At 35.1% G+C, this 15,898-nt stretch overlaps 1 protein-coding gene across 1 annotated transcript in view; it reads right to left on the bottom strand.

Moving 5' to 3' along the window:
• LOC118281875 (serine/threonine-protein kinase SIK2) overlaps window positions 1–15,898 on the bottom strand; it is a 37,964-nt gene that overhangs the window by 16,362 nt on the left and 5,704 nt on the right. The window contains exons 2-4 of the mRNA XM_035602644.2: window positions 10,020–10,136; window positions 4,513–4,576; window positions 794–909 (exon numbers count right to left, since the gene is read on the bottom strand). Coding sequence (XP_035458537.2) covers window positions 794–909; window positions 4,513–4,576; window positions 10,020–10,136 — 297 coding nt within the window. The remainder of the gene's footprint in view (window positions 1–793; window positions 910–4,512; window positions 4,577–10,019; window positions 10,137–15,898) is intronic.

Genomic DNA, 15,898 nt, shown 5'->3' with positions numbered 1-15,898 from the left:
ACACAATTATAATAGCTCACTTGGAGCCTTTAGCATAAAGTAACGTTGAAAAGGACACTAAAGCACTCTCCTGTTCTCGAAGTAAATGTCTAACTACATTTAACGCTGAAAGCGCGTGCTCGGAAAACTACTCTATGTACTACTAACTGAAGTGAAGTTTGATAGATTGATGCAAAATGCTTAGCCAAACTGTTATTTTAGTCTAGTTGCGAACTAAGTTTAGATATCTACTAACCACTACGTATATTTTGAAACAAACAGACGTTGGAAATGTAGGGATGTATTTTTCCCACTACCCCAACGTAACTGGGGCTTAAGTCCCTTACGTAATTAAAAATTATGCCGGTCCCCACAGCTTAAAATGATATTTTATTTTTTAATTAACCTGTTCCCTGCCAGTTGGTATAATAAATACTGGGTGTATCTAAATGGGTTAGTATTTCAAGGCTTCGCGCTTAACTTGGCCGACTATAAATTACTCCGAGTAATTTATTGGTAGTAATGAAAGTTATACCTAGTACTTCCATTAACTACATACTTCACATAGCAATGAGGACTTTCCCTAAGCTTGAGGTCAAAATAAAAAAATAATAATGTCAGAAAATGGGACATTTTCTCTTCGTTTTCTAAGCAAAAGAAACTTCACAAGAAAAACCTCTTATCCTTTTAATTGAAATGTCTATGACAGGGTTCTCATGTGTAATCCAAAATGCAAAATTCTTACTAAGAATGAGGCAGCATATAATCTATCTTTTCTTTGCAGACACCTACAAACTCTGAAGAAGGAAGTTACCTTGAGATCTCTGTGAACGATGCGCCTCTCGTGACAGTACTCCACGGCGGAAAGGATCTGCCAGAACTTGCGGCGTGCTGCTTGCTCAGCCATACGGCCATACCTCGCGATGTAATCTGCAACACACATGTTCATGTGAACAAAAAAAAACTAACAATCTAACTTATATGTAGGACGACATGTAAATGAAGCATTCTACATAAAAGTGACACTTTTACCTTAACCAATATTTTTTAAGGAATAGGGAGCCAAATGCTTATACAAGTGATCAGGGGAATTGCTAATGCCTTTTGGGAAGGGGAGAGGGGAAAGAAAAAATGGCTTGTTTCACCCTGGTTTCCTGTAAAGCCGTCGTGTCACCTAACCGTATTTCGATCGTGTCGAGCTGACCCATTCGTGCCAAAGCATGACTCCCACGTGATTATCGCAGGTTACGGATAAATATGCCATGACAGAAATTATGACTATGTGACTAGTTATACCTGTTTAGATGCAGGAAGCAGTGCAAAGATCTACTTCCTTAAAATAACGTCATGTCCGCCTTTAGCAGTATTGCTAATAAAGTAAGTAAGTAAACGACAACTTAATGGTATTTTCAGTGGATTTAATACATCTAATATAAATTTATTATCACATATTTCACAATCGACGTATGTGGCCTACAATCGCAGACCACACAAAATAACATACTATGATGCAATCCTGTTGTAGGTACCTACATGTACAAACTACAAACAATTTGTCATAAACGACAACTCGCTAGTTTAGTACTTATGTTATTGTTCTATGGACTATCTACTGTTATAGGTTTCCGGTAAAACTATGGATATATAGTATACAGAAGTTAGATACGTTAATGTACCTACACATAACAAATAGAGTAGGTACCATGTAATAAAGAACTTAGATAAATGGTTGCGTATTCTCTGCTCTACGTACGTCATTTGATCGTACAACTGATTATAACAATTCACGGACGTATGTACTTATGGACATATAAATAAATAAGAACTCAGTAAAATTGCTTATCTGAAATTATTACGACATTTATTTAAGGAATGACAATGAAAAGCGTCAATGCAATAAAATAATCTAAGTCAGATTAGGGCTGTGGGCGAATGTAAGAAACGTGGTCTCCTAATTATTTCTAGCAAGACTCCATACACCACCTCTAGCTCACCATAATTAAGTTAACTGTATGATTCCATAAATTACTGTTTAAAATATCAAAATTTTCGTACAGTCAACTCGAACACAAATAATATACAATTGCTTTTGATATAAGTGTTTACCCAAACTAAATATAATAGTGGTTTCTATTTTTATTTGATATTTGACTTTGTCTTATCACCTCTGTTCATAATTTAAGAGACGACATTAGAGACCGAGTACATAAAATTTACATATTTTATTAAGTAAATAGTTAGGTATACAGCTACTTCCTTAATTAGGACCTTTGTTAAACAAACAAAAGTTTAAATGGTGAATAAACTGTTATGTAACAAGTAATTAATTGTGTTCTAAGAACAAAGCTCCTACTAATGACTCTTAGAAGGAACCTATAAGGCTGTTTTTACTTTAACACGTTAACAGTGAAAGCCAGTCTACGTCCAAGTACTAACAGACGATAAGGATGATATTTCGTGAACACAACGTGGGCCTTATTTTCGTTCCAAACACTACAGGGAACACGTCCCGTTTATTATTAAAGTGGGTCAGAGTTTATCGCCCACTTTAACTGTCGATCCACTAACAAGAACGTCTATAGACCTTGAAGTCTACGGTTCGATTCCCAGGACGATAAGTGAAATTAGGCTTATCTTTGATAATTTCAGAAACTACTCCAAAACGAGATTATTACACGGCCTAAAAGAATTCTAATAAAGAGGTTATAGGTGGTATGTGATTGGTCCCAATGGACTCATTTTGGGGTTACCATCGTAACGAGTTGTACGAGAAAGTGGGACAATCCTTCGTTCGTGAACAAAAAGTAAAACATTAATTTCCTGACTATAGGGCCACGCTATTAAATACGATATTATGAATGCCGATGACTCGTACTCTATTTAATAACATACTCAAGCTGGATGAACATACGAAACCAGAATTGTAAATTCATCCGCTATGAAATCAAAACACCTGACGCCTCTGACGCAGGTGTTGAATGAAGTCAAGCAAAGTGCACATTGTGCTTAGTATTCTCAACGACTTACAATTGAGTATTAATCACCATGCACTATACTTTCAAATAGGTTAGACGAAATGCAAGGAAATAAATGGCGAGGCAGACCGAGCAATGAAATTAATCACGCTTGGTAGGCAGATGTTGAGCCATGTCGTCCCGTGGGTGTCGTAAAAGGCAAGGGGATTATATCAAATGGATTGGCAGAAACAACCTCGGCTCATAACAACATAATGATGTAATCACTTAATATACGCCTCTACGATGAAGGAAGGGAACATATTAACAGATTCTTAATGCCATATGAATGAGTAACTCGCGTCAATTCCATTAACATTAGTAAGTATGTATGTATGGCTTTATTCATAAAATCTTTGATGAAGCAGATGTGATAATTGAAATTGTTGACACGGGTCTCGCTTTAGCTAATTTTAATTAAAAGGAGGCTTATGATGTAATAACTGAGCCAATTAGTAAAACGATTCGCTTTTATTGAAACTGAAAAGCTACAGTAAAACTGTGTGTAAAATACTTATTAGATATCTGTAGATATAACATTGTTCATGTAAGATTTTTTAGCAAAATTAAAAAACAATTTGGCTGGCAAGTCAGAATCACTCATTTAACATAAACTCTTTCGGCATGAATCATAATGTTTGATGAGTTTCATATTTAATGAAATTCATGCAAAAGAACCGGGTTTCGAGCCTTGGAGATCGCAGTTGGATTTTGGGGGAACGTAGTCAGCTGTGCGCGAAATTGCTTCCCTCTTCCACCCACTACCCCTACTGCCGTCAGCGACACCCTGCCGATGACGTCACGCCAGGCCTGCTTACGTCATAGACAAAGCGGCCACGAACTTACCGAATACCCTTAATCGATTTCGAGGTTATTTACTACGTTGTATTTTTGGTTGCGTTCGAGAAAAATGATGTTTACCTATTCTCTGAATGTCGAAAATCAAATTCATAGATGTTTCGTGAAACAACCAGAGAGAATAATTACGCTATCGAATACTGTTTGTATTATAATACATTTTGGCAGATACCCACGTATTTCAACTTCTCTCAACAAGACCATTTTCAAGAGTTGTTTAATTCATGTAGGTAGGTAGGTGGGCATGTAAAATAAAAACATGTGAATACGGCGGGTTACAATGTCTGAAGATTGATGATCTCACTGAACGTAGGTATTCTGGAATTCACCAACGTTAAATACTTAAAACAGACTGTCTGCAAATGAGATAACTAACGTAATTGTTTGACAAATAAACAATGCAAATACAGTATGACGAAATTTGCTATTTAATAGTTTTTCTACATTTTCTCTTAAAATTCATAGAATATGTCAGCGTATCGAATCTTTGCTATTTGCTTCGGTACACTAAATGGATGAATTTTAAATACATACTAGGTACTTAGCGACTCTTTCTGCATACAATCATGTTAACGCTTTTCTAAAAAAGATCTTTTGTATTAAAAGTTGCTAGTAACATTTTAAAAACAGTTCTAGATTTATAAAATCAAATTAAACTTACCAAATATTTCTCCTTTGCTTGCGTATTCTGAAACTATGTAGATCATGTTCTTCGTCTCCATGACCTAAAACAAAAACAAACTTGATTAGTCCTTTCATTAATTAATTTATGTCACAAATATATTTATATACCTAAATTCAATTTTTTCTTTTTTAGAGTATAATTTCCCGCCAAACCATAGACTAAATGTCAAACCATAGACTCGAACACTCCGTGTTAAAACCTCATTACTCTAAACACATTGGTGACTACCGATATGACGAGGACATTTTATGTATTCCACCTTTATGTATGTATGTAGTACGTAAGACTCCAGACCAAACATGGAAATACATTTTACTTATTCATAGGTCCGTAAGCATAACTAACTACGCAGAAACTTTACTGCAACCTTCGTACATTTTTTATGTGTAAGTACTGGCACTTTTAGTACCTACCGTGTTCAGTGTTAGCGTTAAACAATGACGTCACAAAAGTTACGTAGGGTTTCATAATTAAATGCTAAGGATTATTTAATTAGAGTTCTGTTGGAAATTTTACACAGATAATGTAATGAATGTGGAAGGTTTAAGGACAAGCTTAAGTTGACTCAATACTGTGATCAGTCGTATTACATTTCCTTTTATTTATTCTGTTGATGGATGATTCTGTACAGAACTATAAGGCTTGGTGTATGTACACGGGTAGAGTAAACGGCATAGTAGCACATCCATTTTTAAATAACAGAATTATGTCTGTAATAAACCACATAATGTAGCAACCACGCTCATTATTTGTTCCTATATTTCTCAAAGAAGAATTAATGTACAACAAATGCACTTAAATAAGGTAAATAAATAAGTTAGGTTCTATAATTAGTTAGCATTGTATTTAGTATTTACCGACCAAGTGTATTGTAATAATATACAGAACTGGTTTGTAACTAAAAATAAATGTAAATAGTAAATTGTTAACGAGAGAAACACAACTGCGAATAAAATGTATGTATAAACAAAAAAAGTACATAAGTACTGTGGATAAACAACTTTGTTATTTTATTTTGGTTTACATATTAATAGAAAAACCCCGTAAGTAGGCTGCGCGAAGTCGTCGTGTCTGCGCACGCTGCTCATGATGAAGAGCCCCTTTGTGACTCGAAACTAGTAGAGCTTTTCTTTCTTATTTTAGGTAAATAATCCGTGATTTTAATTAATTTAAAAATCTTTTTTTAATATCTTTACATTTTTCCAGTGACGCATCATCATTATAGACAATGTTTACCAATTAGTATGTAAATAGGATTTGACAATGTTTACAATGGAAAATTTACACCTCTGAATTTGTTTATAAGTGCCAAGAAGCTATTAAAAACTATACATAACGATGGCTACTTTGGTTGGCTACGTATTAGCATTCTGTTGACAAGTAAAATTGGTAAAGCAGTTCCAATAGTCTATAGTATACTTATGACTTAGTAATAAGGCATTTTTTACTTAGAGATAGCCTCTATACCAACCATATAAAAATAGAAGAAAAAAAATTAAAAAACGACACGCAATCTGCAAAAACACGCACGTGTCACGTGACCGTAATTAATTAATAACGATATTTTATTATGCATAGCCTACTTAAATGTAATTATATCCTTTAACACCACAATATTAATGTATTTTCACACACAACTTTTAAAATCATCAACTTTGTTAGTTAGGTATTGCATAATGAGCTTAGTAATATTTTCTAAGCAATTTTTGTTGTATTGTGGTTTTCAAACTAAATGAAGGAAGCCAAACGAGTATTTTAACGATCATTCCATTCAGTTTTTTATGTCTGGCCAGTCTGATCCGACACGTCATTATACTGGCATTATGAAAAGTTTAATTTAACAAACAACGAAATAGCCAATCTCTATAACTTAGGTATGTATCTAGTAGTATAGATGCGCTTCTTATAAATACCTAAGTACTTGATATTTCAACGCTTACTTGATATTTTGTTTTGAGCTTATCTGTAAAAATGTTATCTTTAGCTTTACCCATCTTTAGCATCCAAATCTACGTCAGACAGGTTATTGACACTGGCCTTGAATTATTTTTTACTAATAAAAAGTTAAAATTAGAAAAAAGTATATCATCACCTTATCGTTTCATTATTAGATTAAATACTTTTAATAAAAAACAAAACATTAACAACAATGCATTTTAAATTCAAATTAAGAACATTGTATCTTTAAATTTAAAATGTAAAACGTTTAATTAAAATTCCAAAAATAAAGTTGGGTATTTGGAAAATATAACGTCTTGAATGTAATATTTGAGTGAAATGAGAAGTCAACACTCCGAGGATCGTATTTTGAGTAAAGTCAATTGCCTCCGTCCCCTTAACACCACTTAATAATTTCGATGGAAAAGTTTCTATCTCGGAATTCAATGAATGCCCTCATAAATCCTGCTTAACTTTGTCGTATTACTTAAGTGCTGGATTTGTAATCTTTCTTTAAATAGCTTTTAGTTATTGTTATTAAAATACAAGTTTATTTACCATGTCAAATAAATATGCTCTTAATTTGTTAAGCTGTATCAATGAAGTCTTGACTTTATCTTTAACGTATGTTGACTTCGGATTATTTTTTACCACCCAAAGAATCTGTACTGTAACATTAACCACATATTTGCCTAAAATGAGATACCTCGTTAAACCTTGGTATACGTTCATAAACCAGTGACGTCCCACAGTTGTATGCGTTATCAAACACTGATTATTATCAGTACAAAATGTTCATAACGTCAATCTATTCTACTTTACCACGTAGTTTATCTATCGGTAAATGGAATCTATTAAGGAAACACCACTCAGGCCCCGAGCACTTTAATCCACTATTAAAATAGAGGTTTTGGAGATTACTCAGATTAACCGCGCCCATGACCTCGGCCTTAGATTCATAGTTATCACTAAAAATACAAACATGACTCAATATCTTTATTCTGTCTTTTCGGAATGGCTTCCAGCTGTTAAGAAGTCATCACTAGCACAAGGTACGCCATGAAAATGAATGAAAAACGTGTTCTCTATTCGACTCTGTTGTCTATAAATAACCGTAAAATGGTGGAGTAACATGATTGTTTTGTTACCCAAAACAACGGATATGGGTGTTTGATTGTATAACGATAACATCTCAATAAGCGGAAACGTTCTCTTCCCGTGGGTTAAGGACAAAGCAAACACTTAATGGCATTCAAGATGACAATGTTTGTACACAAGGAACTTGGTACCCATTCAAGCTTTTAATAATAGTATCAAATCCATTCATACTTTGGCACGTGTTACGAAACCAGATTACGTAACATTGCATTGTTCCAATTACAAGAATTGGTATTGTGCTGCAACCTACTTGCCTGGTTAGTTTCATCTGTTACTATGTTGGGATCAGTATGCACGCGGGATTACTCCGTGCATACTATACTATACTAACAAGTAACGACGGATTTAAGAGCCGGTTTCTTAAGTAAATTCTCAGCGTTGAGAGCATGCAATTGGAATGCGTTTATTAAATGCAATAGTTTCAAATAATTAAAGCTACAAGCAGTATCTTCTGTCTCATTAGGAATGGATGGTACTGCTCTAGGTATTAAGTTACCGACTTTATTAACACATTGTTTATAGTCTGAAAGCATTTCTGCGGCAAGTAGTGTTTTCTATTCACTCACTTATAAGGAATAGAAATTATTTTCTACATGTAATTATAAGATCCTATGAGATTGTTCTGCTGCTCCTACGTGAATTCTTATGACGCATATGTTCGTACCTTTGTTTCTGTTTTCCAACACCTGTCTCCAAAAATAAAAATTGGCTCTATCATTTCTGAATCGTCGCAGAAACCCATTATATTTCCTAATAGCTGAACTATGAATGATGAGGATGTTAGAAAAGCCAGTGAGGTCAATCATTAAAACTGGAAAGGAAATATAATGGAAAAATAAAAACGTAAACAGAAATTTCACAATGTCGCGTAAAAGATGTCCAAAGAAAACCAGTCTTCTGTTAAATCCATAACTATTGCACAAAAGATACCTTGAACCGCTTTCCCCGTTTTAAAGTTTCGGATTTCGTTCTGCAATCCCATTGCGAAATTTCATTCGCATCCGGTGCTACCCGAACGTATCTATCCAGTTTCGGTATATTTTTGATTCTGCCTGTATTGGAAAAGTAATATGGAAGTATCTCGTTATAGACCATGTGTCCTTATCCCACCCATCTAGGTGCGAAGTCTAGTCTCACGTGCACCTACTACTAAGCTAACCCAATCAAATATTGATTATTGATTTGTCGCTTGACGCTGAGTACCAAGTGTAGCTGTAACGTGAGGGTGATGCACGCCTAATCAATTAGGCGCGCCGCGTCCGCCACGAGGTTAGGTCCTCGCCTTCACTATCGTTAGTAGTTAAGTACTTTCCGCTCATGTATTTTCCGAACAAGGACCAAGTTAAGTAGCAGAATACTTATTGCAAAAGATCAAATAAGAAACTGGCTCTACTTAAAATAACAATGATCATTATTTTGAAAGGGTACCTTAACCCTAAATACCGATATAACCATTTGTGGCTATCCACAAAATGAAGCCTACCATTTTAAACTATTTTTAACCCCGCCTGTGAGAAAGGTATACATGTGAGTTACCAAAATTCAGGTGAAATATGAGAACGAAACATGCGATTGCTGACGTAAATTGCCTCATACGTAAAAGCTATTCACGTTGACTAAGTTTCTGACGTAAAGAACATTTGAAAGACAAAGTGTACTATGTTAGACCGCGGTAGGTTTTTGTTACAGTTACGTTTGTAGGAGACCGACATTTCTTATCATAAATAGCGCAGAACGATGTATGCGAGCCGGTCTCGTTACCACATAATCCATATCATGAGCAAAACATGACCTTACAAGCAATAATATGAGTACGTAGCCGTCCCATTCCACTAGTTTCAGCTGCCAACATAGTAATGTCACGCGTCAGAACAGCTAACGGCATGTCGTACTAGTGGCTCATTTTGTCGGGCTAATAGCATTATTGTCGCATTATTCGGAGCGAGTCATGTGCACAACGTAATAGGCATACACTTAGGTCGTAGTCACTCCATCAGCCAGTAAGTCAGCTAATTCATACACATTTGTTCCGCCGCTTACCGACACGGTGCCAGTGGCCGCAGGAGTTTCTCTTCCACTGCTACTGACCTATGTTGACTTTAATAATCGTTAAGCAAACCCCTTTTAGAATAGTCTGCGTTAAACTAACTATAAATCTGTATGACATCATCACCGTCGTCATCTATAGTTTGTATTTACCTATTTATCACGCCATTGCTGGCTGCAAGTCTTATATGAAGTCATATTTACATTACATTATTATGTACAATTCAGTTATGCCCCACACTTAGCTGCGTAGGTATAGACAACTGCAATTTATTTTAATAGGTACGTAGTACATAACTAATAACTTACGTAGTCATACGAATTAATTAATATGAACTCACCTGGTAAAGCTTAATAATATGAGGATGATCCAGTCTCTTCATGATGTCCACCTCTCTGTAGACTTTTTGAAGATTGCTGGCGTCTAATTGCGATTTATCTATTATCTTAATTGCTACCTGCAACAAAAAGTAAACATAACCTTAATTGAATAGTAACGTTAGCTTCGGTGTTGAGTGCTACTAATCTATTTATCACCACTTAAGTAGTGTATGAAAGAAACGAGCTCTTTGAAAATATTTGCTATCTTGGTTACAAACATCTCTAGATACAAAACAAAATAACTACTTGCTCTCACTACGTGTTAGTGTACATGCATAGTTATCTTTGGAGTTCCAAATTGATCGTGACATCACTGCTGTTCAATATTCGCACTTAGTGTCAAGTGGGCATCTAACCAGACGGCTGCCTAATAAAGTTTTTTCAGCGGTCGTAACGGAACAATACCGTTAGTGGCTTGTGTGTTTCCAGGCTTACAAAGGGGCGGTGACGTCAAGACGAACGTCAGTCCCCAACGATTGAAGCAATTGACGTGATTGCGCCAGCGGATCCGTCCACCGCAGCTGGTTGAATTATGAGACAGCAAAAAACCCCGGAAAAGAAAGCTGAACATTCTAGTGTTCTCTTGCAATATTATATTTTACAGACAATGCAATCTGCACGAGCAGAAAAACTATTCGCGTACTGGATTCAAGAAAAATGAAAATGTATCCTTCTTTATACAAGATAGATGACTGAATATGAATAACAAAAAGCTTCTGAGAATGACTTCGTTTTTGCTTTTTTGAGTAGCATTTCATTTCTAGTGGAATACCTATATAATATTTTAAATACTAACAATGTGATGGCTTTTGTAGATCAGGACCAAAAATACTTTGTTCTTACTTCAGATTTACACTCCGAAATATCTAGTGGATGACAATATTGAACATCATTAAAACACAGCAGTTTTACCTAGAAGTGAAAGGCGAGACAGACAGACAGTCTATCACATCATTAGAACAGTCTACGTCTTTTTGTTGTCTAGCTAGACATTAGGACATAGATATTTTCATTCAAACGAAGTTTCAAACACAGTTCTTATTTAAACTGATAAGTGTAACAAAACTGACCATACATTGTTTTCTGATACATGTGGCTCACCTCAAAAGATAGGCAATCAAGTATCTTGCAAAATATTTTGATAAAACAACCGCAATCCGTTCATATCTACTTGAAAAACAGTGTCAATTACATGCACAGCGGCACGTTTGACATGAATCTATTTTAGTAGGCCTAATTATAATTATCTTTAAGTCGAAGCTATTTACATATAAACTCCAACAAGCCTACTACACTCGACCTTTCAAAAGAAATAACTGTTTAAAGGATGGAAAATCCAACGCGGACTCAGAATATAAATTGAAATTCCGTATCAAGTACGTACATGTGTTGAAAATTATCTTCCAGTATCCTACAAACACGATTTCTTGGACATAGTTAATATTATTAGAACAGAACACAGGGACAGTAATGATTGTAAATGCAGTAATAGAATCTGAACTACCGGTCAGCTGCTCTGACATTGACCTCATTGAACAGATAGCAGCACTGCGCACACGACTCTCTTACGTCACTACATTGGAAAACACCCCTATTCCAGATCCATATATTTGAACTTACGTAACAAGACAATGATAGTCTTCGACAAATAATCCAGTGTGTCTTTGAATTCTTTACTTCTAGAGTTTTCTTTATACTTTGAACCAAACGCCATCCGCTAATGATTGCATGAATAGTATTCAAATACCGTGAAAACAGACTACTTAATTTGTTTGTCTCTGTACAGATCTCTCTCATCTGTATGTCTACTACAACCACACCTGCAATGTATTGCAAATGTCAATAGAAGTATTGACTATGACATCAGCATCCGTGCGACTTACTTATATTCGTCCAAAAATAGAAATCCTAATAAGATTCATGTACACATAGATGCAAAAGAAATATGCCTCTTGATATCAAGAATAATGATTTCCGTTGCTAATATTAACCACGTGTATCGACGGTGCATAACAAAAATGCATTGCAAATCATTATAATGCAGCAACATGCTTCTACATGGTGCTTTTTTACTCCGTAGCCAATGGGTAAAATGGAACTAATATCACAGTATCACATAATTAAATGGCCACCAACTAATTAAAATGATTAAATTCACAACGAAATAAAAAATTAAAGGTAATCTCGTGTTCCAGTAATGTTTTTTAACGTTTTTGTTCATTGTACAGAGCCATTCGGCTGTCAGTCCAAATCGCATTAAGTCGTTTCGTTTTAGAATACTTACTCGGCATAAATGTAGAAAGCGGCAAAACACGATACTAAGTGACAAATGAAAGAGAAAATGTAATGTCTACTTAGTCCAATTAAGTGGCAATCTGTTAATTATTGTATAATACTGGCATTAGTCATTGTACACGTGACAGACTACAAGCCAGTTGTTTTATAGCTCCATTGTTCTTCCATTGAAGACAAAGTGCTTAGAGAAAATTGTTCAATTCAAAATATCCTCGAATATTGCAATCAATGGATTCATTAAGGAAATCCAGTAATAAACCCATTAATTGGTAATTAGATAACCATCAAAATGCTATAAATTCCCCAATCATTGATACAACAATTTTTAAGAACGCAATACACTTACGTAGTTAGTTAATTATCAGGACCAAAACAAAACAGCCTTATCGTCATTTTTTATAATTAGGTATAACATAAATAAGTCCATTATTTTGATGATGACATGAAAAATGGACAAGAGATTGACCTTATTCAGGTATGCGTCATAAACTACGTATATAGTGTACATATCTAGTGTTTTCTTATGAAGAACCACGTGAGTACCGAGGCAGTTACATAATTCGTTATAGCAACGACATCAAACAAATTCTTTACAAATAACGTAATAATACAACAACTGACAGCCAACACACAATGTTATGTGTTTAGTAGGTATTTATAATACAATACCTTTGATTATTTAAACATGTCTCGGTGGAATTTAATACAATCCGCCCGAAGTAGCAACTGCAACGTCTTGTAGGTAACTGGAGAGGTAACTGTCCGTTGTGGAATCTCGATTGCACAACGCGGAAAGACTTTTCTAACGAAATGAACCGAGGACGCCTCGACCAGCCTACATATCCGGATGCATCGTGTTACGGATACTATACACCTCGAACCACGTTATAACCTCCACGGTTGAGAAACTTGAGGGGGTCAGTGCCCGCTAACCCCATTGTTCCACCAGTTCCAACGAACTGAACACGTCAAACATTGGGCGTTGCAAGAAATATTCCCATAATATGCCAAACAAACCAAAAGATAACGAACAAAAACCTGAGCATTGTGCTACAGCGCACCTTTAATTACAAGAATATTGCTCAACTTTTCCTTATACGGATTTCACTTCATTATTTCCAGTATAATTGCTCGATGAGGCAATCGACGCGGTCTTTTCTACCGATGACTCTGACATTGCTCGTGCAAAAGAACTCAGTATCATCACGAATTTTATATTTCTACCTCTAAGAACTCCGAAGTCTAAAATACAGGAAAGTGTTTAAAAAATGACGAAATGCGTTGTGATGTTTTCTAACCTTCGGGGAAATACGGTCGTGATAGTATTATTTGCCATTAGGTACACTTGCGGACAGTGCAACAGCTTGCAGATTACGTTGTTTCCCCATACATAAATCAACAGATCACGTATAACAAGAGGAAAATGGAAAAATCGGCTAGTTTATCAAATAAATTAATTAAGGAGTTTATTTGCGCAGGTTTATTATAGTTACACTAACAGATTATTTCATTACGTACCGTCTGATTACAACTGTTTATACCTAAATTCCCTACTTCTGAATGAAACTGTTTCATCAACATCAGTCTTCCTTAACAATGCCGATTACATCTCAGACTAAGAAACAATAGTTCTTACGTATTCATCGACGCTGATTACTTAATCGGTTATTAAATCCTATGAACGACGTCATTAATTTCTGAGCTACATTATTCCGGGAATCACAATAGTTTATGTTAGCAACTGTTGTTGTTAGTCGACCATTATCGTGTTCGAGGCAAAAATCTTTAAGATTTTCATTTTATACACGGGTCGATCGACATGATGTGTATGTATTTAGTCCAAAATATCCAAGGAACGCTGAAAATTTGTGTTACGATAAAACATGAATTTATATCAATGTCTGTCCATCTATTACGTGAGACTACTCAACATAACTGGCTGAAAGGTGGGTGTACGCGATGTGTCTATATTAAACACGTGATCTTATCATCTCGTTACATTCGTATCTATGAAAGAAATGTTATATTTATAGGTAATTACAACGACACCACACACAGATTGATCCACACCGCTATTATCAGCCACGTGCTACGTTTCCAAGTTGACAACACCCACAAAAATTACCTGTTAGATGGCTAGCTATTAATAATGTCACTCAATAACAGTGACGCACATTTGTCCCCTTCAGTCAGAATCCCTAATAAGTAAAATTAAGAGGTCGGTAATAAATTAGCACTAGCCTTCTAACAGCGTGACAACGAAGTTCTCATAATTCACACCTAACTGTTAATCAATTGAGACCTACGTGGTGACTCTATGTCGCGACTCTTGAATTCACAGCCTCAATTTACCTGCGTATATAGTGACGATAATTTACCAAGCATGTGTCAAAGTAAATAGCCATTCTTGGCTACTACTCGTATAGCTGGCTAGACAAATATCACTTCATGACATTTTTTAATACAAAATGAAGTCGATGTTCTTTACAAAATATAATGGCAGGTCAAAGATAATCTGATGCTTTTAAACAAAAAGCAAATGACTTTCCATAGTTACATGCGTGTAGGTTTTAGCACAACCCAATAAAGAGGGTGATTGAATTGCAAGATATTTAAAATTGTCGCATAAAAACAGAGTTCGTATCCACTTCTGTTAATTTACACTTCTTCAACTGTTTGAGTTTGAGTGTTCATTATCATACTTTGAGATTCAAATGAATGTCGCCATTGTCTTTTTGAGAGGTGTTCTTCATTTTTCTTGGCTTTCCACATTTTTAAGCAATCCTTTTAATGAAAATGTTTAACTCTATCGAAAAGTACTTACTTATTCGTTGAAATGACCCACAAATACCTTTAATAATGTTTTATTCATCTAAATTCAGTGTAAATGTAATTGGACATTTAGACTAAAATAATTCAAGGGTATTGGAGTAGGTATTATGTATAAATTCCCAGAAACTACCGTATTCTGTCGCATGCACCTGAATTCAATTTGGGCGCTGCTGTCTAAAAATATCAACGGTGAAATACAAATTTCGTCAAACATAAATAGTTATGTATGTATAATGCCGATTTGTACATACCATTTTTGTATATTACGACTAACTAATACAGATATATTTACATTAATTATATGGAAAGTTTCAAATGTATATTGAACTTTAAATCCATACCGTACACATCTTGAATTCAATACAAAAGTATTACGTCAATACCAGCTGGTAATCTGTGCATTTATTATTGATCGAATCACGCATGCAAGTGTCAATTTATCATAATTAACGGCGAATTTTTATCGCTTAATTATGATAATGTTTGCAATGAATAGATGTTTGATTAGCTTGCTGCCGTTAATGGCGCCTTCAATAGAATAAGTACACCGACAATAAGAAATTAAGACAAATTATCCAACGAGTATAATGACGGCATTACACTTGATTTGAATTTGCATGTAAGTACTGCATGCTTCTAATGGTTGTCAAATTGTATTATTACATTATGCTAACGCAAAACGTCTCACGGCTATTTCAAACGAGGAAAACCC

Source organism: Spodoptera frugiperda, chromosome 6, assembly GCF_023101765.2.
Source record: "Spodoptera frugiperda isolate SF20-4 chromosome 6, AGI-APGP_CSIRO_Sfru_2.0, whole genome shotgun sequence".
NCBI classification, from domain to species: Eukaryota; Metazoa; Arthropoda; class Insecta; order Lepidoptera; family Noctuidae; genus Spodoptera; species Spodoptera frugiperda.
The sequence above is the reverse complement of the archived record's forward strand: the minus strand, read 5'-3'. Positions and strand labels throughout refer to the sequence as shown.